Below are 25,223 nucleotides of genomic sequence, written 5' to 3'. Positions count from 1 at the left end.
ATCTGCTAATGCTATTTATGCCAGAGGAAGTACCAACTGTAATTCTTCACGTGCAAATTATATGTGAGAAAATAAGTGGCTTGTCTACTCCTCTAAGTAGAATGTGTAGTAAGTGCAAAATTTCTCTCTCTTGTTCACTTATTGAAGGAATAGAAAATGAATTGGGAGTCCAGAAATATCTACAGCCTGGGATATATATTTTTCAAATAAAAATTACAGTGTCCCTTTAACTGATGGCTTCAGTTGATAGCATTGTAAACATGAGTTGACTGATAAGAGCTCAAGATACTTAGAAATTAGGGATTTGTTTTAGTGACTTTCTTACAGCATTAATTGTTGTACATGTTCTTTCCTTAATTTTGATTAACATAGTTCATGATTTTGCCTTATGTATTGATTTTGATAATTTTAATAAAATGTTTGATCTGCCTTCACAATATTCATTCTGGTTAGGTATGAGTGACAATTCCGAAGCTTATTAGTAAAACATGTACACCAGCATGCAGTCAAAAGGAAACAGGTTTAGCTGCTTGGATTGTTTTTTAAGGGTCATTTTGTTTTCATTACATCTTTCACACTTTTCTGTTGCTTGTTGGATTTTTGTATATTTTTCATCTAACATTTGCAGTTCTTTTGCAATATTTGCTTTGATTTTTGTTGTGTTGTTTATTTTGCTTATGGAGGCTGCTTTTACTTTTGTTTTTAAAGCTTTTAAAAAAATTCTTACAATCTAGGAGTTGCATTTTTCTGGCATAATGTCCATTGCTGATGCTGGATGTCTTAAAACTATAAATGCCAGTGAGTTTAACTGGTAGTTGCTGAGCATGCATTTTATATTTTACTTAGTTTTGTTAACCACTAACAGCTTAACACATTTACTGTAAGGCTCTATTCAGCAGAAATTCTACATATGAATTTCTGCAATTCAGAATTTGCAGTGTTAGGATGCTGTGCCATCAATGAGTTATTTAGGATATTTTCTAGCTTGGTTTAGCTTGGCCCACCAAATACTATTGTTTTTTTGGGTGCCTAGCTTGTTCAGAAACTTTGTTGAGTGTAACCTTGAAAAACACACCCCCATTGTCCTCATGGGTCTTATGAATTAATGTGTTCCTTTGTTTCTGAAGCTAATTACTTATTACAGAGTGCATGCATTTAATCTCATTAATTTATAAATCTGAATTTCACAGCAGTTTAGTCTTTTAGATTTCCCCTTCCCCATTTTATTTCCTGATTTCCTAATGACTAAAGTTATTTTATTTGCAGTTACTTAAATATGTAAAATGCAATAAGGATTCCAAATCCATTGTCTCTAGTGACTTTTGTTATTTAACAGAGTAATTTTGAGAGTTACTGGAAGATACTTCAGAGTACTGAAAAGGTTCATCCATCCCTACCGTATTAGTTAAAATTAACAAATTAACGACTGAAATAACGACAGCGCTTAGGCTCTGTCACAGGGATATTCTGTGAAGCGTACAGGGCCATTAGCCAGTTGCCAAGAGGTAACGTAGGTCATGGATTCATGGTACTCAGTTTATTCCCTGGTGACTGCCCAGTGCAAACTCCTACCTAGCAATAAGCGCCATGTGGTCAAACTTTGGTGACAGAAATAAGCAATTTCCCATTTGCCATGGTGTGAAACCTCACATCTTTGTCGTTGCTCCATAGTACCTGATGCATAGTATGTTCGTACCCTGCCTTACCCTGCAGTGTGTCGGTGCTATGTTGTGCTCAATAATGCTCCTGAGGGTGCTCTAAATCCTAATCCAGTATTAGCAATATTTACTGCCCTTGTAAACTCTGTACTGGTTTTCAGTGGAGGCTTATTGTATGGGGAAAACATCTAGCCTTGCTGAAAGGAGGAAGCCTAGGTTTGGGGTTTTTTCTTTTTTTCTTTCCTGCTGTCGCTGCTGTGAGGAAGGATTAAATAACTCTGGGTCTGGACTGATGCAAATAGCCGATCAGCGAGCTGTAGGAGTCAGTTTAGACCAGGAGTGTACTGAAGGGTGGTTTTTGTCATACGTATAGCTGGCCTTGTCCCACAAAGTGGTTGGGATGCTGTTTCAGCATTGAGCCCAGCAGGGCATTTCTTTACACACTGTAGTGTAGGCAAAATTCTGAATTTGTTCAGCAGACAGTAACACTGGGTCAGTACTGTAAAACATTTTGCTTACTTTTTTGCCTGGTATTTAGACTAATTTTAGCAGGTTTGTCAGAAAGCTGATAGATTCTTGGATGAACCTGAGTTGTCGTTGTATCCTTACCACCTCTTCTGGGGAGAGGAAGGAACATTTAATAAAGCTGCTGAAATGGGAGAGAAAAGTGTCTTTCATTCTGTGCCCCTGTTGGGTGGAAAAGAATAATTTTTTTTTCACAGTTTAACCTTAGTGTCTGTTACCACAAAAACTTGGAGGAACGTTTTCTGCCACTATAGCAAGACCTGTATTTCTACTGAATAGAGTCCTTACTAGACAGCTATCTGTTGTTTTTGTGCTTTTTTTCATCTAACATGCATGTGCCTTCCATTCTCATGTTTGTTATGTTTTGCTGTCTCACATTGCTTTATTTAGATGCCATCTAACAACAGTATCAGAAAACAAATAGAAACTCTGCAGGTGAGTTAATATGTTGTTATAACTCAGTGAAACGTTGCTTTGTCTCATGTAAATACTTTGGGGTTTATGTTAATTGTTGTATTTTGTGCTTTCCTTTCTTTGTAAAATTGCTGTTAGTACTGTTAAGAAGTAAGAGGACTAAGAATAGCTAATGTTTCAAAGATCTTTTTTTCTTGCCAGGGAGTAAAGGAGAAAGATCAGAAAATTATCTAATGTCAGTTTTTCCTTGCGGGTGAAAATGTGGCTTTGTGAGATTGAGTATCAATGTCACAGCTGGTTTCCCTGAACAGCAGTGCATGTTTCCACTGGAAGTAAACTACCTATTCAGATGTATGGCTTTTTCTGTTAATTCATTTCAAAAAGTGTCTTGCATGCAAGCAAACTTGAAAACATTTTCACAATAAAAAAAAATGTGAAACTGATTTACTATAACAACTTGCAGTGCACTAACTTGAAAGACTTTTACACTGTTGGTTTTGCAGGTTTTAAAAAGTAGAAATTGTTTTAGTTCAGAACAGAAGAAAAGTTTAACATCAGTATTAAAAAGTACTTTCTTCAGTAAGTGACTACATTTGACTAACATGGAAAAAATGCTATTTTGTTTCTTGCCTTCATTGAGATATGTTTCATTGACTCATCTTAATGTGTCGTGTAAGACCACTGTAGATTTGCTCTTAATTTTTTGGTTTTGTAACAGAGATACAGTTCTTGACAGCTTATTCTGTAGTCTGCTGATACAATTTATGTTAAAAGTTTTAGGATTTAAAAAAAAACTACGTTTGGAAAAAAAACCCACAAAACCCAGATAGAGTGCTTTAAAATCTGACAGGCATCAGCTAAAAAGACTGAAATTCAGCCAGGTTGGTGAATTACATAGGCATATATACTGTATTCTAGTTGCAGTAATCTCAAAGAGGAAAGGAAATACTGACATGTTAACACCAAGTACACAAGAAATGTGCCATAAATTAGACTCAAAAAGCCATTTTCTTCTAGCATATTTGTTTAGTTCCTAGTTATAGGAAGAGATAATGGAAATTTTCAATGCTTAAGAAATTGGAAGTACTGCTGTATTTAAATTGCAACCCTTTTAAAAAGGTGAATGCCGCCTCCTTTTTTTTTTTTTAAACAAAGAAGCAAACTTTATCATGACTAATGAGAAGTAGCTATATTGGATGATAAACCTCCTAACAAATGGAATGTTGTTAACACATTTTAAAATATCTGCTACCTATACCATTTTTTTTAATTAGATGATTGAAAGCCAATAGTAAACTTTTTGTTTTCTCCTGGACCTGTAAATCAAGCTTCCCTTTGGAAGATAAGGAATAAGAAAACTGAAGCGTTACTCAGTTCTAGGCACTGCATTTCAGATAGACTTTGATAATGCGTGTACTAATTAATTCACCAGCCTACTTCGAACATCAAGAACTGTTGGCCTGTAGATTAAATATGATAAGTAATAATATCATGGTTTTTTGCTGTTTAAGTTGATTAAAATCAAAGCTATCACAGTCTCACACTCTTGTACAATTATGAGTGTTTGCGTCTTCCTCACAGTAGCACTTCTGTCCCACTGTCCGATTAATGTACCAGTTACCTGTCTGAATACTAACCAGGGACAGCTGTAACTTTTTACTGTTTAGATTTTGTCCAGATCACCTTCCTAAATTTACACACAGCCTAGCTGCAGGTGTGCTAATTCAGAGGCAATGGCAGGAACACATTGATGAGTGTAAAGGGAGGGTAGAACAGCATTGTCACTGATGTAGACTGGGTTAAGCTTTTCCCTCTAACATTCTTATAAACAGTCATGTATGTTATTTGTCTGTGAAGTACCACTTTTGCCTCTGTGATTTTGTGATAGCCTTTTAGCTTTTCCTAAAGTAAGCTGCTGCCCAAACCAATAGTCCCAACCCACCTGTGTTAAAGCCATCCAGATTGCTCTTGTTTGTATAGTCTATTGCACAGACAGGACCATGAAATTATTTGGATCGACTTACTGGTGTGAGTTGGACTTTCTTACTGCTAGAGTCAATGTAAAGGGAGCAGTGACCCTGCAGAGGAGGGAGCCAAGGATGAGACCATCTCTTTTCGAACAGTATGGTCTAGATCCCCTTACGCCCTTTGTGAAATTGCACTCTGCTTGTCCTGGGGGGATAAAGTAGTCTGCTATTCTGACTTGTTGGCTTGTGGTAGACGCTACAAAATGTGGAATTAGTTAGGTTCAAGCCATCATATAGATATGTCTTGAAACAGAGACACTTCACTGGAGATGGGAAAGGTGGTTTTTTTGGGTTCTTTTGTTGATTTTTTTGTTGGTTTTGTTTGGGATTGTGTTGGGTTTTTTTGTTGTTGTTGTTTTTAACTGAGAGAATGCCTAAAAAGATGACAACTGGGAATCATTTATTCTGTTCATAAGCTTATACTTGTGGCCAATTCCAAGAATCTCATTGGATGCTTCAAGATTATAAATACACTAAGAATCCCCTGTTGGAAAAGGGATTGCTGGAGTTGGTATGAAGAATGTTAGTTACTTACTGTTTTACACAGTTTAGGAGTTAGGAGGAGCAAAGCTAAACTCCTAGTAGCAGCTTTAAAACAAAAAAGAATTGTTTTTCATACAGTGCATAATTTAAACTGAATGATACCACAAGATTTTATATTAATTCAAGAAAAAGCTAGCTTAATTGCTACAATAAGAATCCACTGGAAGTGTGTAAACACTAATACAGCCCACAGGAAATGGCTAAGTTGGGTGAAGCCTGGAGTGCGCACCCGGAGAAGCATCCTTGTGTGCCTGCCCTGTTTTGCATTCTTTTCTTCTGCACCTGCTACTGTCTGCTGTCATAAACTGAATGATGGACTTAGACTTTGTGACTGATCCAAAGCAGCTACTCCGATGTTTTAGACAAACTATAACTTAGTTTGCTATGAAGTAGATATTAATTATCAATGGCTTTCTGAGACAGGTTCTTGGAAGCAATCCGTTTTTCGTGTTCACCTCAAGGAATGTCTGCTTTTTAGTTACTCCTCTGCTCTCAGAGTGAAAGGCGTGTAAAATAATGTGGAATTACTAGCTAAATATTCAGGTAGTATTGGAAATACGCAATACAGTCTTTTATGGAAACACATTAAGACTTTTAGTCAGTGTTAAAGATACTAGTTTTCACTGTTAAAAAAATTTGAAAATATTCTCAAAAGTCAAAAGAGTAATAATAGAATTTTCAGATATCTCACAGGCAACAGTAACTGTATTTTTCATTTATTTTACAGAATAAAGATCCTAAAATGTCCCGAGTTGCACTGGAATCTTTGTATAGGTTGTTGTGGGTTTATGTTATTAGAATAAAATGTGAAAGCAACACTGTAACTCAAAGGTAAGTTCATTATGCAAAGGATTTTAAACTATTGATCGGTGGGGTTTTTTTCCCCCTAGTGATATCAGAAGAGATCTTGAAGCCAGCTCAGGGACAGTCTAGTTGAGTAAACAGGGGAACAAAGATTTCATCTTAATAGAGAAAACCAAATGAACTTGATTACTTAGACAAGGAGAAAGAATTAAGTCTATGATTGTCTTTGCAGGGATATGCAGGGATAGAAGAGAGTGGAGAGATAAGAAGCAGGAAATTTATTAAAGTTAAAAGGCACTAATGGTACCAGAACAAATAGGGTATGAAGTGGCCATCACTAAGTATAGGCTGGAAATGAAAAGGTTTTCTTTATAAATTAGCATCATGAGAATTTGGAATAGTCATTCAGATTTTGCCCCTCCTCCTGACTCTTACTAACTAGTTTAAAGCAGGATCTTGGTCACTTTATAAATGAGCCCATGATACTGTTGCCTGTGACAGCAGAAGGCTGTACTTTCTGTAGGTGGTCCTACCTGTCATATGCTTCTGTATTATTTAGTAGTCCCCTCCCTTTTCCAGATTTGATCTGCAACATCTATGCTATTATAAAAAGTTATTTTGTAAAGTTTTTTTAATTTCTTTTTGTTTCTAAATTCTTGTAGCCGTCTCATGAGCATTGTATCAGCACTTTTTCCAAAAGGATCACGTAGTGTGGTCCCACGAGACACACCTCTGAATATATTTGTGAAGATTATTCAGTTCATTGCTCAGGTAAGAATACGTTTGGGTAGAGCTATAGGAATAGGATGAACATTATTTGGAAGAAATGTAAATTTAAGGTTAGTTTTGGAAATATTTGCACTGAAGTAATGGTCTTATTTGGGGAAATTCTGTTCAAGATATAGGTATAACAAATAAAATTACTTATTCTGTTTGTACTAGTGGCAAAATTATTCTACTTAAACTTCAGTGGCTGCTGTATATGAACATTATGATGATTAATATTTACATTTGTATTGCACTGTTTTGTGTGTGTATAAATATTAAAAATACACTTACATAATTAGTATATTCCTTTATAATAGTTTTACAAGGGACAAAGCATTCGAACAGTAATAGCCGTGTGTATTTAGCCTGGAGACTAGCCTCTGTAGACAGAAAAAATATGCAATGCATGCAGTAGTGTGTAGTTAGTATTGCATTATGATTTATATTATTTTAGGTGCTTCTGTTGTCCTAGTATCAAAATGCAGGGTATGATCTCAGAAGATAAACTCTCATTTATCTATAACCTTATAGATTAGAGACATGTTTTCCTGTCTTCAGATAGCTTGTCTGTGCTTCAGCTTCGAAAATGATTTGCTTGTGGTCATACAGGGATGAGGCAAGACACACAACCCTTAATTGTTTATATTTGTTTCCTAGGGCTCCTGTTTTTATCACTAATTTTTAGTTACCTAAAACAGTTCAGCTCATTTGTAGAAATGTGTTTGACCTGAGCAGAATTGTCTGGAAATTTTTTCAGGAGAAATGGTTCAACCATATCAGAGGATAAGCTGTGTTGAATTGTACTATATTTAAAAAAGAACATTAAGTTAAAAGAATAAATAGGAAAAAAGGAATACTTTTAAAACTTTTTTATTTTTTTAAACTTTTAAGACATACCCAGCACCTGTGCAAAGCCAAGAAATTAAACTATGCATATTAACAGAAAAGAGATGATCATATCAATCTATTTTCTTTTATAGGAACGTTTGGATTTTGCAATGAAAGAAATAATATTTGATCTTCTTAGTGTTGGAAAATCACCTAAAACCTTCACTATTAATCCAGAGGTAAAAAAAACTCATTACTTGCATGCAGTGAGAACAGGGCATTGGGGAATTTTTTGGGGGAAGTGGTTAACTATTTTTGAGCCAGGATGAAAGCAAATGAATGAATATCTGAAGGGGTGTTCTGCTAAAACTAAAGAAGTAGTTGTAGTTGTGTACAATTGCTGTTTCATTTCCAGTGAGTAAGCTAGCAGCAGTACTACAGTTCAGACTAATTTCAACAATAATTTCAATAAGTATGTGTGAATTTTTTGTTACAGTATAACTGTAAAGCGTTTTTTCAGGGAAGTCATACCTAGCTCTTATGGTTCAAGACCCAGTCTAACAAATGAGATGTTTAAGCAATGTCTGTCTTCAGTATGTCATTCTCAAGATTCATATTAAGTCCTTTAGTGCTCTGTACTATAAAATATTTGGTATATTAGCCCGTCCCAAGTCAGTTAACTGGAATCAGAGTTGTGGGGAGGCACTGAAGGCTTAAACTTTATTCTTGTTACTTTCATTACCCTAATATGTAACATTTAAATAAAGCCTGTCCTCTTGGAACCATACTGCTGTCTGATGAAAAGAGGAAAAATTCAGTTTGTGTTTTGCCTCATCTGTGTTACTTCTAATGTTATAACTTCTTCTGTTTTCTCTTTCCTTTTTCTTCCCCTTATTGCTATTGAAGAGGATGAATATCGGCCTCAGAGTCTTCCTTGTCATAGCAGATAGCTTGCAGCAGAAAGATGGTGAACCACCAATGCCAACAACAGGAGTTGTTCTTCCCTCAGGAAATACTCTGCGTGTGAAGAAAATTTTTCTTAATAAAACGCTGACAGATGAGGAAGCAAAAGTTATAGGTATGTTGTATTCTTTTGTAAGTTGACATTCCAATATGTGCATATGTGTTCTCAATTATTCTCAAGCAGTACATTTGTGTAATTTTATTTCTGTATTTATTTTAAATGTTAGTGAGAATCTAATGATAGTCTGTTTTAACTTGCTTTGATTCTTTAGAGAGGACTGCTAGACCATATTGACCTTCTGGTGTCTGAGACCAAATCCATGGCTTTTTTTTAAGTGTTTTGCACTGCCAAATTAGCACAAAGAAGCCTGAGTGCAATTAGTGTGGTAAATAGCATGGCAATTTTGTTCCCTTGATGTTACTCTAGAATGTCCCAAATGTCCCACAGCTGAAGTGGAGTAAGACAATTTTGATCCCTGTGCTTTATTGATCTTCTGTGGATGAGGTAGTCATCTCTAAAGGACTGTTCCAATGTGTAAAAATTAAACTAGAACTAAAATGCTTGGAATTGAGAAAACAGAAAAGCAACTAATGGTTGCTTCCTTGTTTATGTTCTCTCTAAAAGAAACTTCTATTTTCATATAATACCTCCTACTGCTCCTCATGTAACATCCATTTTTTTTGACACTGAAAGTGTGTGTCTCATGTCACCTTTTGTGCAAGAAGGAATTTGTCCTATGCTGAATAAGTGGCAAATATTTTAATAAAAATGTGAAAATTAAATGAGAACAAATGAACGAGGTGATCAGAACTCTTTGGCTTTTCAGGAATGTCCATATACTACCCTCAAGTCAGAAAAGCACTGGATAGCATTCTTAGGCATTTGGACAAAGAAGTTGGAAGGCCCATGTGCATGACTAGTGTGCAGATGTCCAATAAAGAACCTGAAGACATGATTACGTATGTACTGGATTGCAATATTTTCACTGTCACAGTTACGTCATATTTTTATGCTGTAATGTTGCAGATGCCATCATTAATGCATTACAATTGTTGGCTTTTTACTTGACTATTTAATGAATGCTAATTTCATTAATTAATGATAAAAAATTTTGTTAGCTCCTTAGTTTTGACATGAAATTGAAAATATTTGTGGTGCACTGAAGTAGATTTTCCTGTTTTGTTGGTTATAAACTGTTTTTGTAGGGGTGAGAGAAAACCTAAGATAGATTTGTTCAGAACTTGTATTGCTGCTATCCCAAGGCTGATTCCAGATGGCATGAGCAGGACTGACCTCATTGAATTGCTTGCAAGGTAAGGGAAATGAAATTCTGCTCTTAGTGGGATGTTCCTTTTTAAATGCTGTGTGTGTCAGTGCACGGTGTAGTGTGAATCCACTGCGTACAGAATCCATTCTTCCTATTCCTTCCTACCTTCTGCAGTTGGTCAAGTGTTACTGGCCAGCGTAGCAGGAGGTAAATTTATCCTGAAGATTTTACTCGTACTTTTAGAGAGAATTTTTTTGAAAAGTAGGAATTTATTTCTGTTGCTTTGTTTTTTGAACTTGTCTTATCTTTTTGTTACTACGATTATCCTTTTTTCCTTTTTTCTTTTTTTCTTTTCTTTTCTTCCTGTTGCTAATACTGTAAATTACCATAAAGGCATTCTGGTTTGACATTACCAAAATGAGGCAGGCACTTAGGGGAAACTTCTTTCATGTTGTCTACTAATCCTGCTTCCTTTTTCCGTTTTTTTGATCCAACACTACCCATATTCTTCCATCTCTTATCTCAATTTAAATTGAATGTGCCTTATCAGTACTGATAAGTAGTTGAGACAACTGGACAACCAGGTGTTTGCAGGTGGGTAAACTGAGCATCCAGTGAGACTATGTAGTTGTGGTACATGCAGACAGTCTTTACATATTGAGTGATAAACCTTCTTTCCCCGCCCCCCCCCTCCCCTCCCCCCCCTTGGTTTTAATACAAGAATGGTCTTGGTGCAGGAATACAGGAGAGCTTTTAACTTTGAAATTATAAATTCATTTGCATATAATGTGTTGAGATACATATATATAAAAATTAGTAATAACGTGAGAGACTAACACTTTTTCTTTAATGACAAAAATGGCACAAAAGACAAAAAGTTTTAAATAATAATACAGTACTGGATAAGTTTCTATCATAGCAGACTGAGACATATTTTTAAGTCTATTTGCAAATATGTTTTTGATGATTTTTTTTCTCAGATCCAAAGTAAAGCTGCTTTATCTGCAAAAATAGTCTGTTATTTTCAATTTTAATTTGAAGAAAACAACCTGTACATCACAGGGTGGCTGCCTACTGAGCTCTAAGGTGGTTGCTCAGATGCATGCAAAGATATGCCTATATGAAAGACTTGACCATCTATCTTGAAAATTATTTGTTTATGCTGAGTTTTGTGAAGTCTTACATTAGTTTGCTGTAGTAGTAGCACCTTCTGTTAGTAGCCAGTTTCAGATGTATTCAGTGCAGAAAATGCATCTGTGTTCTGCATTGTACAGTAAAGAAGGAAGAGTTAACACCAAACTGCCAATGTAGGGTGATGATGCCGGTGTTTTTTCTAAACAGGCTGACAATTCATATGGATGAAGAACTTCGTGCCTTGGCTTTCAATACTCTCCAAGCATTAATGCTTGATTTTCCAGATTGGCGAGAAGATGTTCTTTCAGGATTTGTATATTTTATTGTGCGTGAAGTGACTGATGTCCACCCAACGCTTCTTGACAATGCAGTAAAAATGTTAGTGCAGCTCATAAATCAGTGGAAACAAGCAGCCCAAATGCACATTAAAAACCAAGATTCTCAGGTATTTCTAAATAAGGTCCTTTGATGTTAAAATGTGGTTTGAATCTACATATAATTTTATTAGTAGGCTTTATTGGTTTTGTTAAGTAATAAAAATTCAGCTTACTTTTCTTACAGTGCTTGAAGGTTTTTAGACCTATTATTTTAAATTAGCATTTTTGCCAAAAAAATACTTAAATATTTTTAAGTATTCCCTAAACACTAATTCATGGCCACATTTTTGCTTACATCAAAAGTCATCATGTGTAACTGGAAAGATATTAAGTAGCCATGGTTTAACAGAACTAAAAAAAAAGCAATGTTTTTTACTAACAAACAGAAAGGATTCAAATAATTTAATTTTATACAATCCTATACGTAAGAGTATTACTTACTTATTTTAAATTTTGCCCTCACTGCATCGTTCTCGTGAGAAAGTGAAATAAGAAAGACTTTCTTGTGATCTTTCTTTGGACTGAATTCAGAGAGATACTAAAAAAACAAAGTAGCTGATATTATGCTGTTTTCATAATGCAAAATTTGACTAGTAACCAAACAAGATCTAAATACCGTATGATTAATTCTGCCGTCACCAATAATGGAACTATAGCTTGGTTGTGTTTACTTTTTTCTTAATTTGCTTAACTTCTGTGATCTTTTTCTTAGCGTGGTGTATCCAATGGGGCTGCCCATACCCTTCCTCTGGAGAGGACCCTTTATTCCAGTGTATTTCACGTGGTGGAAGGCTTTGCTTTGGTCATCCTTTGCAGCACAAGGCCTGCCACCAGGAGATTAGCTGTCAGCATTCTCAGAGAAATAAGAGCCTTGTTCACACTTTTAGATATTTCTAAGGTAAGAGTCGATGACTCATTTTTGTGACTGCCTAATGAAACTGCTTTTCTCTTTACTTTCTTTGAGCTTTTTATGCTTTGCGTTTTGTCTTTTGTAGAGTGATGACGAGTTGGCTATAGATGTAATGGACAGACTAAGTGCTACTATCCTGGAGAGTTTCATACATCTCACTGGGGCTGACCAGGTAGGAGAGTTTTTATGTTAAGTTGGATGTAAGATAAGGTAATCCTGCAAAACTGTCCCAAATAAATTGTATATATTTTAAATGATAGTGACACTATGTTCATGCTAACTTTATCAACAATTTATCACCTTAAAAAAAAACAACCAACCAAACCCAACCAACCAGCCAAAAAACTTGAGGAATGTTGTGAGGCTGACACTACCATTGGAAGCTGATCAATAGCGTGTCATTATGACTTCCATATACACACAGACAGCTATATCTACATCTGTTTTTTCTCATCTTGCTCATAGATCACAATTTGTTTGAAGCAAAGACCACTGCCTTTTTCTGAGCAATACAGTGTCCTTTATCCATGATGAAAGTTATAATAACTATCAATGAATAACAACTGAATTCCATATTTATATGTTTATCATTAACTCTTAAGTATCAAGGAGAAGCTCTTCTGATTTTTGGTCTAGTTAGAATTCAGTAGTAAGGCTTTTAGAGTCTGGAATCTTTTGAAAGAATTAAATCATCATGACTGAAAGGGCCTTTTCCTAGAATTTACTATTTCCTAATATCCAGTTCCTTCCCAAACAGCATGTTTATATAACTGTCTACATTAGGAACCTCTGTTAAAAAAACCCCATAAATCAAGTAATGTGTTCTCTCTATTCCAAATGTGGTTTTGACACTGATTCTTTATTAGATATTTAACAATGAAGAGATTGTTATTTAATATACACGGATATTAAATATTGCCTTGTTCCCTTTTTTTATGCCCACAGACTACTTTACTGTACTGTCCCAGTTCAATAGATTTACAGACTCTGGCTGACTGGAATTCCTCCCCAATCAGCCACCAGTTTGATGTGGTCAGTCCATCACATATATGGATATTTGCACATGTGACTCAAGGCCAAGATCCATGGATTATAAGCCTCTCAAGTTTTATGAAACAGGAAAATCTTCCAAAACACTGCCCAACAGCTGTAAGCTATGCTTGGACGTTTGCTTATACCAGACTCCAGCTGCTGTCTCCACAAGTGGATATAAAGTAAGTTAATTTCCTAGGTAAATACAATATATTATATTGAGTATTCTGTCAAGATTTATTATCATTGTAATGTCATTATGTTTCAGTGAGGGGACATATGCACTGTTAATATTTTCTGTGGATTTAATTCAGCTTTATATAAAAAAATTAAAGCAGTTCTATCTGAAAAAAAGTTATCTGCTGTAAAGAATAATTAATTCATGCCTTCGGCCATATTGTATTCAACAGATTTGACTATAAAAGCATACATTATTGATGTACAGATCTATTCTGAATAATTTATTTAGAGTTTACTGTGTTAACAATTTTGGAAGCAATGGCATATACATAACTGAAAAATAAATTCAGTAGAAAAACAAAGGGAAACCTGGTAAGCTTTATTTACTATAATGAGCTTTTTTTTTTTTTAATAGCAGCCCTATCAACGCAAAGAAAGTGAATACTACTACAAGCAGTGACTCCTATATTGGGCTCTGGAGAAACTACCTGATTCTTTGCTGCAGTGCAGCATCTTCCTCAAACTCCTCCACCTCCACAGGCTCTGTGAGATGTTCCCCTCCTGAGACGCTGGCGTCTACTCCTGACAGTGGTTATAGCATTGATTCAAGAGTAGGTTCTTCTAATGCTTACTGTAAATAAGTCTACATGTTATTGGAAGTAGAAACACCTGAGGCTTATAATAACTATCAAGATTCTTAGAAACTTGTGTAGTTTGTCTGAAAAGATGTTTTAGTATACATCTATGTTTCATTTGTTTAGGATAATTTTTCTGCTCACTTCTCCCAATCTGTGCTGTAGAGGCTTTTCTGCTTATGTTTTTTAGCACAAAATCTAATTGTGTCATGACAACATTAACCCAATGTCAAAGTCTTATCTAGTGGTAACGAGGAAATGTTTTGTTTACCATTAAGGACTTTTTTTGCTGTCAATAGACTTCTGCAATTTTGAGCAAATAGCATCTCATTTCAGTAACTGAAGCAGTGACCTATTCAGGCATGATGTACCTTGTTATATTTTTCCCAACCACAGACCGTTTTCTGTCTGCCTTGCTTCACATCACCTGCAGAACGTTTTTGGTTGGGTTTTTTTTTTTGGGGGGTTGTTTTTTTGGTTTTGTGTTTTTTTTTTTTCCCTAAATCTGAGAAACTGTAGACTGAAAGCTTTGTTCTCTTTCAGAGCTGCTATGGAGTCTAAGGAGTTGGACACCAGAAGTCTGCTTCCTTACCCTAAGGAGGGCAGATACACTAAACATGCAAAGCATCTGTTTATCATTGTCACCTGACAATGAAAATTCAATTATACAAGGAATGGAGAAGTAGCTAATACTGCTTTACTATTTCGGAAAGTCTTTTTCCATGTCAAAGATCAAAAATTTCATTTTTATCATTTTAAGTCATGGATCAGTGTGAGAAGACTGTAAAATTACAGCAGATGTTTTAATGTCACACCGCCTGATTGTTTGGTAACTACTTCTTTCTGGTTTATTCTGGTTTTCTTCTTAGATCATTGGCATTCCATCCCCTTCCTCCCTGTTTAAGCACATAGTTCCAATGATGCGCTCTGAGAGCATGGAAATTACAGAATCCCTTGTGCTGGGACTTGGCAGGACCAACCCAGGAGCTTTTAGGTAACTGTTGTGTTTCATCTGTTTTTATGCTAATTGATTACAAAGCTGGGGAATCAGAACTCAGAAAAAAAGGTTTGCTTTTTCTTTCAAGAATTTTAAAAAAGCTGTGAAAACTGATTATCATTTTCTTTTCTAGCATTTAGTGGTGTGATACAGATTATTAGAGGTTGAAATAATTCTGTGTAGAAGTCATGTCTGCATAAAGATAAGTAAGTTAGTGGAAACAATAAACAACTGCCTTTTATTGATATTAAAGGCTGCCCTTACATGAAAGAACAGGCTGTGTGGCTATTAACATTTGAAATGTTAATTTTAATCATGTTTGTAAGTTACTAAACTCTCCTTATTGGTATTGCCAACAAACATACGTTTCTGAGCTCTTTTTGTGTAGGAGATTCATAACTGTATTCTAAAAAGAGATTTTTTTGATCAAGCGGAAAAAAAATACCAGTTACAACTGTTTTCTGATTAGTGCTGAAGCTTCTGAAATTTGTGGCACATCCTCTCCCCCATTTTCTGTTTTTTTTTTTTTCTGAGTAAACTTCCTGTAACTTCATAACTAATACACCTTTCTCATACATTGTACCGATGACAAGTCCATGTGGATTAGTTTGGGTGCTGGTAACTGTGATCTATTGTAGCAGAATTAAATCTGTGCCAAGTCACTTGTTCTGTCAATTTAACTTCATACATCATGTTCAACATTTTTGGATTCAGCTCATAATCCAAAACTTCTGCTTACCCTATTGTGACAAGTCTGTTATATAAATGTTGAATTGCAAATGGTCTATCTAGCCATCATGGCATTCCTACCTCAACTGAAATTTACTTTTCTTCAGATCCTAACATACTGTACTGTCAATGTGTAGTACAAATCCACCGAGGTGAAAAGGCAGCTCTATGCCAGGAAGCCATGAGTTTTAAAATGCATGTCTATGCCACTGTCCTCAACTGACAACTCTCTCTTTATGGAGGATGGATGAAGAGGGAGAACATCTGAAGGGAAGAAAACTTCCTGGGAAGGCCAGTGCTCAGCATCAGATGTTCTCTGACAGCAGCCAGCCTCATATAATGGAGAGTTATGAAGTTGTACCATGCTATAGCAACCAACTCTGCTTCTGCAGAAGAAACCAGGGATCGCTAACACTCTTGGTTTTGAATGAGATGCTTCTTCCCTCCAATCACTTGTGTCCCGTATTATGGCAGATGAGGAGCCAAAGATGTATTTGAAACTGTAATACGAAGTCCTCAGTTATAGTATTCTCTCTTACTCCTTTGATAATCTTCTAATTATATATCATATCTGACTTTGCTTTCCTACCAGGAGTAAAATAAGACTTTGTCCCATGACCCTGAAGATCTACTGAACAGTTTAAATTGTAATTGTGCTCTACAAGTCTAGAAAATGCTTTCAGAAAGGATTTAATCAGAAGTCCTTGTTGTCTAAATTAGAAACAATTCATTCAGCAAACTTAAGAAAACATATATCTGATTCTCATCAGTCTTCTGATTTTTGTTCTGAATTACATGTTTTGTTTCTGATGACTAGCTTTTTTCCTCTGTCCAATGTGCATACTCACACCAGATGCTAACTGTAGCCCATCCTTCACCATTGCAGCTCTCCACTGATTTGTTGTTTTGATTTTGGTTTTTTAAGCACTGTTCCTCCACACTTGGTATGTTTTACTTGGGAACTTTTTTCATTATAGGTTATATGTATATGCAGTCCACTTAAACTTGCTAGAATATTCTTTTTCTCTTTTGTTTTCTGTTACTAATCACATGGACTTGTCTAGGTGTCTCTTGCTCTCCATTGGAAGCTGACCCTTTGTGTTTTAGCACAAAATAAAGCTTCTTCCAAATTCTTTTCTGTGTTTTCTACATTTGAAAGAAAATACAAAACAATCCCTAACAATGCTTGTAATCAAGTGCACCGCAAAAGTTTCTGCAGCTTCCTGATCACCTGGACCCATTCTCTGAAGGAGGACCTTTGAACGATGTAGCAGAGGAGTCAGTCATTTACTATGAAAACTTGAAGTGGTTTATGCTTTTGATATGCCTGAATTACAATAGCACAGGAAGTAGAAAAATGTGTCACACTCCAACAAATCTAAAATAGAGGCGGTAATTACTATGTTATCAAATATTAAAGTAAAACCAGTATGTTTTTCCCTTAGTATTTTGTCTGCATAGATCCATACTACTGATCTCCTTCCCCTTTCCTTGCCCCCTTTTTGGAGTCATAAGAGTCTCAGTTTGGCAGAAGGAACTGAGGAGTAATAAAGACTGTGCAGCATCAGAACAAATAGGGAATGTAACCACAGCATCCAAGCATGTTGCTCTTCAGTTTTCATAGAGACTAGTCTGACTTCTGTCAGCGTAGCGTTATTGGCCTTAAACAATCTTTATTAACAACTAAATGCATCATGACAACTGAAAGAGCATTGTATGATAAGCTGCCAACATTTTTTTTTTCCTAAGAGTATCTATTTGCAACGTAAGACTTTGTTCAACCCTGAATATGAAAATAATCTGTGACAGCAGTGCACCATAATACTTGGTGAATGCAAATTTAGTGGTAATTATTGAGACATCCATTTGGTAGTCTGTCTTTCAATTAGGAAAATACCTTTCTAGGAAACATCTATTTTAAATGCTGATTTATTTCAGAAAGCTACAGGTGAAGAAGGAAAACCTGAGGGTGTTTTAAGTTATATTATAGTACTAGTTGCTGTGAAACATCTTTCAGTTGAGATTTTAATTTAATGGTTGTTTTTATCCTTTTAATTCTTTTATTTTAATTCAGGGAACTAATAGAAGAATTACATCCTATAATTAAGGAAGCACTTGAAAGAAGGCCAGAGGTAATTAGATATTTTCCACTATATTCAGTACACAGTTTTAACTGTCTTCTCACAAATGGTAGTAAAGAAATGTTAATTATGTTCTTTAATTTCTGCACCTAAAAACTGCCAGTATACCAGATGAAAAGGTGAGATGTTAGTTTTTTAAATGATTGTGAGGTGTTTACATTAGAAGAGCTTTGTGTTTGGTTTTGAGCTCTATTATTCTTGTACCAAAGAGGCTTCGAATGATGAAAAAATTACTGTAACCTTTTCCACATTCTTTTAATTCCTTTTACATAAGCATAGTTTTACACAGTTGTTACTTTGTTGTGTCATCAGTAACATGCCCACAATTAGTAGGACCTAAGACACAGAATTGAGTTCTACTGTTTACCAACTGTTTATTTTTTTTAAGTGAAAAAGGCTGTAAGCTCATCTGACTGAGTGCTATGACTAAAAATTTTCTGATGGAGATCATGTTTTACAGCCACGTTTAGAAGCCTCAGTAGGTATTCATAGAAATAATCTCTGCAAACACAAACTGAGAGATGATTACTCAGTATTTTTACGGTAACTGTCATATTCTTGTTTATAAAAAAATTTGTAATTAAGTACAGATGATGGAAAGGAACATCACTTCTGTTTCAAATTGTTACTGGGCTATAGTGTTTTGTCAGGCTTGCATGCAAATATGTGGAAAGATTGGCATTTGTACTTCAGTTCATCATTTTATATGTTGCACTTTGCGACAGGAGACTGATAAAAAACATATAATTTTGATAATACATGTAATAGCAAACCTAATATATCTTGGAGTTGCAACAGGGAAGAATTTTATTCACTGTCTGGTTTGTTAAAATTGCTAGCCATTTTGGTAACTCAACAGGTTGGCACCTCTGATAATTGATGCCAGTTGTAGTACAAATTTAATAATGCTTTTATATGCTACGCTGGTTTTATACTTTGTTTTTCTCTGCTTCATTTAATACTGTATTTCCTCTGTTGAGTAGAACATGAAACGGCGCAGGCGTCGAGATATTTTACGAGTACAACTAGTACGAATATTTGAACTGTTGGCAGATGCTGGTGTCATTAGTCACAGGTAGGGGCAGCACTGATGAGATGATGTTGTTTATGCTTCTGAATTGTCTCTGTATTCCTATGACCCAGTATAACAAGCATGCAATAATAGATAGACATGATTTCATAAAACTTGGAATTTTGCTGGCTTTCTAATCCCTCCCTCCCCCATGCCTTTTGTCACAATGGTCTGCGTTTTATTTAAAATGATACTATTCCCTGGGACATTGCTTTGAACAGGCAGCGTGTCGTGTTCCTTTTTGTTTGTGCGTGTTCCAACATGGCACCAGTTATGTGAATCAGAAAACGCAAGTTACAAGTATTCTATAATCAGTCTGAAATTCTTTCTCACCTGGAGTCCTGATGCTAGTCAGCCAGTCCTGTGCCGAGAAGGCTACTGCTCATTAATATTGGACCTTTTTGAGGGAGGCAGAGTGTTAACTGGGTTGGGTTTTTTTCTCAGTTTACCCTACTTGTGTAGGGACACTTTGAAAGAAGACTTAAAATTCTGGCATATGTTTTTCAAGTTTCTTACAAATTTTTTTCTATGTAGGTGGGATCGTATAAGAGCAAACAGGCTAGGAGATGGTTAGGCTAGCTCCTCCCATTCTGTTAGACAATGATACTTAAATATTTATTTGTCAACCTTAGCAATGTAATCAGTGTGAAATTCTTAATCTTTAAGCAAGCTATTATAGTATATTTCAGAATGTTGCCTCAGAAGCATTGCTAAAATGCCTTTCTTCCTTTCGGCATGCTGTTTTTTCAGAGTGCAGCCATTAAAATCGTACTCTCCCTTCTTATCTTTTAAGGTACTCACTGCTGTTTAATTAGCATATGTAAAATACTCTTAACCACAGTCTGGAACTTTGTCAGCTCTTCTCTCTGAGGCCAGTCTGACTCTGTGGTGGAAGCTAGCAAGCAATTAAGGCTTATCATAAAACTCCTCTTGCCTTTGGTGTGCAAGGCATGCTTTTTAGTTGTCTTCACTACAAATGTGGAACTATGGTGGACGGAGCTGAGAGGAAGGGAATCACCCTTCTAACAATTGTTTACCAAAGGAGGGCAGGTTTGAATCACATGCAGTCTTTAATCTCCTTATTTAGTTTAGTACTGACATCTAGTCAGATGCTAAAGCAACGAAGATGAGAAATGAATATATAAAATGAATAAATTGCTTTCATCTGCTAATAGTCAATAGCATGTCATGAAGTACTGAACGTCTTGACTGACTCCCAAATACCAGTATGTGCTATAGATGTCTATAGTCAAATAGTAGTAGTTATTTTCTCTGGTTTACAAATTGCGTGGGTTGGGGGGGGTGGTGGTGTTGGTTGGTTGGGGTTTTTCATTATTGTTTTTAACGCTTGTTCCCAGTATAAGAACTAATTCCGCAGAAGGATGAGTGACTTCTGATAGTGAGGGTTGATTATTAGTTTGCTTTCACTGGAGCTGGAATAGAAGTTGGGTGAAGAAATTACTTTAAATATTTGCAGTGATGATGTTGTAGGTTTTTTTTAAAGAGAAAAAAATAAGGATTGTTTTAAAAAATTGTTTTATGTATTTATCATACTTTTTCATTTTTTTAAATTTGTTTTTAAGTGCAAGTGGTGGCCTTGATAATGAAACACATTCCCTCAACAACACTTTACTTGAGTATGTCGATCTAACGAGACAACTCCTAGAAGCAGAAAATGAAAAGGATTCTGATACATTGAAAGATATCCGATGCCATTTTAGTGCCTTAGTGGCAAATATCATTCAAAATGTTCCAGGTATGTAGAAATGCTTTAATATCTTCTGATGACTGTCTTCAATATGTGGTACATTTGAAAAACAAACAACAAAACCAAACAAAAACTAAACAAAAATCTGCTTTTTCTCTGAAGTTTCAGAATACTTTCATAAAAATAATTTATGCCATCAGTTTTGTATATAACTTCAGCAGCATGAGTTTTTTAAGAGAGATTTTTGGTACTGTTTGGAAGCATACAAGTAACTTTCTTACTTAGCAGAAGTCTTGTTGGTTGGCAGTGCATTTAAATTCTCTAGACTAAATAGCTTATTCTTGTACACTAGTGGCATTAAACAGGACAATAGTAAACCTTCATCCAGCTATTACTACGTTGAAATAGTGTGTCTTTACATTGATTTTTCCTTTTATATTCATTGTTTGGGACCATTTCTGGTTTACATATTTTATTTTAAAGAATCACAAGAGGAGTGAGTCTAACTGTGTGCTTTACTTACAGTACACCAGAGAAGAAGTGTCTTCCCGCAGCAGAGTCTACGCCACAGTCTATTTATGTTGTTCAGTCATTGGGCAGGTCCTTTTAGCATCATGTTTACTCCCCTGGACAGATACAGTGATAGGAACATGCGAATAAACAGACACCAATACTGTGCATTAAAGGTATTTTAGCACTTTTTGGATTTTGGAAAAAGATTGTTATGTTGACTTCTCTAATGCAAATTTAACATTTGGGCTTTTTGGATGTGTTTTTCACGTTCTTGTTGCCATTCGTGACTTATTACATGTAGGCAGAAGAGAAGATGTACTTTCATGACAGCTTGGCTTTTTCCATACTGTAAACTATCACACTTGCTATAGGAATTTCTTAAAATTACTATTAAATGTTCACTTCCCATGACTTTAGTCCTCAGTTGCCTAAGGAGGAAGGCTTTCATGTAAAAGTACATTAACAGTCAAACTGGCATATTAACTCTTAAATATGTCAGCATTTCAGTATTGACAGTTCGTTATGTTTGGGAGTTGAGAAAAATATGATTTGATAATTACTTGAATAAGATGTTAGACAGTTTTTTATTAGCCTTGGCCTTCCTCCCGTGACCGAGAAGTTAGTTTTCTGACATTTTAATGGACTCGGTAAAAATACTTCCTGTATCTGAGTTACTAAAATGTAGTGTTTTTCAATTACTTTCTAAAGGCTATGTCTGCTGTACTGTGTTGTGGCCCTGTTGCAGATAATGTCGGGCTCTCATCTGATGGCTATTTATACAAATGGCTGGATAATATTTTGGATTCACAAGATAAAAAGGTAATACAGGCAATGTCAACATTGGTTTGCAACTATCAGTGCCTTCAACATATGCTTTAATGAGTTTTACGGTCAGATTGCCTAAATGCTTTAGAGTGGCTTAAGCTCAAAGCTGTTTTAGTAGTGTGTATTTTTGCAATTGCCTTAATATGTGTATTCACCCTGTTGAGGAAGGCAGTCCCTAATCACAGTCTAAGAACAGACAAAACAGAATGGAAGAGGAAAGAGCAAGGAGTGAAACACTGTGTATCGTTTATAAACTAATCAGCTAGGTTAAGTGGTAGTAATAAGCAGATCTTTTAGAAATTTAAAGGAGATGAGATTTTGAACATGAACTCTTGTGAGGCTGTAGAGTCCATTGGGGGTCCTGCAGTTACAAAGACCAAGCTTTACATCTAAACAGGGCCTCCATTGCACTAATACTATGACTACATAAAAATACAGCTCCAGTGGGCTACTTTAATTCAAGAGAATGAGCAGTCTCCATGTAGATCTGTCCCTTTTATCCCATTGGAATTCCTGCTTTTGTTTAAGTGTTTTTTTGTCTCTGATGCTTTCAGGTCAGTGTTCAGCTTGTAAGAAAGACAAGTGAAAATAGTAAATAGCTCAAGGCAGCCTTGGAATGGAGGGGAAAAAAAAGTCAGTAGAGATACCTAGTTATTTGCTTCAATAATTTATGACTGTGTGTGCAAGTTGAACATTAAACTGTTCGGTAGAATTACCTGTTGTTATTTTAAGCTGTGGTCTCATTGTTTTTAGATGGAACAAATTTTGTGTGTTGCAGTTGTTTTTTATTTTGTTATTAAATATCTATTTCCCTATTTTATGCCATTTTTGTAAGGTGGTCTTTTTTTCTATATTTATAAATAGATATTGGTTCTTTTCTGGAATACAGGTTCACCAGCTAGGCTGTGAGGCAGTCATGCTGCTCTTGGAACTCAACCCTGACCAGAGTAACCTCATGTACTGGGCCGTAGACCGGTGTTACACAGGTTCCAAGCGGGTAGCAGCTGGCTGTTTTAAAGCCATAGCCAGCGTGTTCCAAAACAGGTACTACAGCATTTTTCCATTTTCAAAGTGTGTAGAACTAGGTGTTTTCCTCCCCCAAAGAGAAAAGATCACCCCTGTTTGTGTGTGTGTGTTACTAGAGAAACTTTTCAAGATACTATGTTATCCCATACCATATCTCCTGTAAATTAAACTTCAATAAAGTCAAATTTTAAAAAGCCAAATGTAATTTTACTTATTTCGCACTTGCAATTTTTCCCTAGGGATTACCAGTGTGATACAGTGACCCTCCTGAATCTGATACTATTTAAAGCAGCTGATTCTACTAGGGCTATCTATGAAGTTGCTATGCAACTATTACAGGTTTGTAAGCTAATTTTGATTAATTTTTTTTTTCTTTTAAAATAAGAGTTGTCCCTGTGTGTTTAAAAAAAAAAAAAATCTGTTACTATTTGGTTGTCCCTTTAGTAATGAAATACAATGTATATATTTTTTTTCTTCTCTATTTTAGTGCATAGTTAGGCCAGATACTTACTTGGCACAAATAGACTTGAGTGGAATTGTGTGTGTTTTCATGAACTAAACACTCAAGACATGTATTTTCATAAGACTTGTTTTTTCAAGAGGCAAAGCCTAAATGAAGATTCTTCTGGTTTGGCCCTGAAACAGAGTGCTATATAACTCCATTTGTCCAAAAGCACCTTGGAGAGAAGTATATTGCTTCCTGTCCCTTTACACTGTCTGCTGGGGTAGCAGTCAGTTTTCTGATTCTTGCATTAATACCAAACATTTTTTCATCCATCTGTGTGGAGAGATGATAGTGAAAATCTTGTCAGCCATTTAATTTACTGTTGCATATTCCTTTCTGAGGTCATTTTAGGGGTAAGCTTAATCTTACAGGCAGTATTAGTGTTGAAAAATAAATAAATCTGTGCTGCTTGTGGCTCAGACCACAAGTACCGGAGGTTTTTTTGTAAAGGTTTTTGTTGTCAGCTAAATTGAACAGTGAAGTCCCCACTGAAGTCACACCCCTGTTGATATGTCAGCACTCACACCACCCTCCCTTTCAGCCCCATCTTTCTTCTCAAGTGAACACGACTGCTTAAGATAAGCCAAAACTGACTTTTAAAGTATCAAACTGCTTTAGCCTCCTCCTGCATCTCTGCCACATCAAAAAATTACGTTGCTCCTATCCATGTCTCACAGATGAGCAGAAATTGATATTGTTTGGAAATGCAAGTGCTCAACAGTATTTCACGTTTTGTTATAGAGAAATTTATATTTAATGCAGTGTTTTGTGAAAGCAGATTTCTGAAATTTATTGCTGGAAACTCATCAAGTGGAGGGAGTCTTAGCTAGTCTTCTATGAAATTACCACAGTGTTGGTGAATACTGTAGATGCATAGAGATCTGCATAGATAGGAAACATTAAATGAGAGTAGATACCTGAATTTAAAAGGTGATTTTATATCAAGATTTCTATTGTAGCTCTATACTTAGCTTCAAATTCTGAACATTACTGTTGTAGATCTTGGAACCAAAGATGTTCCGTTATGCTCACAAACTGGAAGTTCAGCGGACGGATGGGGTTTTGGGTCAGCCTTCTCCTTTACCACACCTGTATTCTGTGTCGTATTATCAACTGTCAGAAGAATTAGCAAGGACTTATCCTGAACTAACACTTGCTATCTTCTCAGGTATGTTTTTAAAACAAAACAAAAAACTTCATTGGGTCAAAGGCATTGTACAAAATGTGTAATTCTTATTTTTCAATAATTAATTTACATGTAATTCACTAAAATCAGGACAACAAGATAACATCATCATAATGAATGGAGAAAATGGAATTTACTGAATGGTAGTTTTTGTTTACTTGTATTTGAAATACATTCAAGAGGAAAAAACATGAATCAAAGATACTTTTACTGACCTTCTAATAGCCATGAAAAATCACGTTAGAGAAATGATTTGCAACTGTTTCTTAAAATTATTCTTCTATTGTTCTTTATAGTGTTTTCTTATTTACTGTGGATTGCTTAAAAATATTATTCCATAGCATTTTTAAACAATTGCAGAATAACTTCTCACATCAATTAAAAAAAACTACTAGGACTAATATGAGGAAGAACAAATTTTAAGTGCTTTTTTGCCAAAGTTGGTACATTTTTAC

At 35.5% G+C, this 25,223-nt stretch overlaps 1 protein-coding gene across 1 annotated transcript in view; it reads left to right on the top strand.

The window, feature by feature from the left end:
- The window catches only part of FRYL (FRY like transcription coactivator), a 161,541-nt gene that overhangs the window by 82,640 nt on the left and 53,678 nt on the right, over nt 1-25,223 (top strand). Inside the window, exons 12-31 of the mRNA XM_059818101.1 lie at nt 5,895-5,998; nt 6,634-6,742; nt 7,720-7,806; nt 8,474-8,645; nt 9,358-9,490; nt 9,737-9,844; nt 11,140-11,377; nt 12,022-12,207; nt 12,305-12,391; nt 13,165-13,433; nt 13,847-14,042; nt 14,936-15,060; nt 17,867-17,924; nt 18,917-19,008; nt 20,589-20,761; nt 21,239-21,399; nt 21,935-22,045; nt 22,941-23,095; nt 23,317-23,416; nt 24,582-24,750. Coding sequence (XP_059674084.1) covers nt 5,895-5,998; nt 6,634-6,742; nt 7,720-7,806; nt 8,474-8,645; nt 9,358-9,490; nt 9,737-9,844; nt 11,140-11,377; nt 12,022-12,207; nt 12,305-12,391; nt 13,165-13,433; nt 13,847-14,042; nt 14,936-15,060; nt 17,867-17,924; nt 18,917-19,008; nt 20,589-20,761; nt 21,239-21,399; nt 21,935-22,045; nt 22,941-23,095; nt 23,317-23,416; nt 24,582-24,750 — 2,833 coding nt within the window. The remainder of the gene's footprint in view (nt 1-5,894; nt 5,999-6,633; nt 6,743-7,719; nt 7,807-8,473; nt 8,646-9,357; nt 9,491-9,736; nt 9,845-11,139; nt 11,378-12,021; nt 12,208-12,304; nt 12,392-13,164; nt 13,434-13,846; nt 14,043-14,935; nt 15,061-17,866; nt 17,925-18,916; nt 19,009-20,588; nt 20,762-21,238; nt 21,400-21,934; nt 22,046-22,940; nt 23,096-23,316; nt 23,417-24,581; nt 24,751-25,223) is intronic.

The sequence above is a fragment of the Gavia stellata genome, chromosome 5 (genome assembly GCF_030936135.1).
Source record: "Gavia stellata isolate bGavSte3 chromosome 5, bGavSte3.hap2, whole genome shotgun sequence".
Classification (NCBI taxonomy): Eukaryota; Metazoa; Chordata; class Aves; order Gaviiformes; family Gaviidae; genus Gavia; species Gavia stellata.
This window is presented reverse-complemented; position numbering and strand designations above follow the sequence as displayed.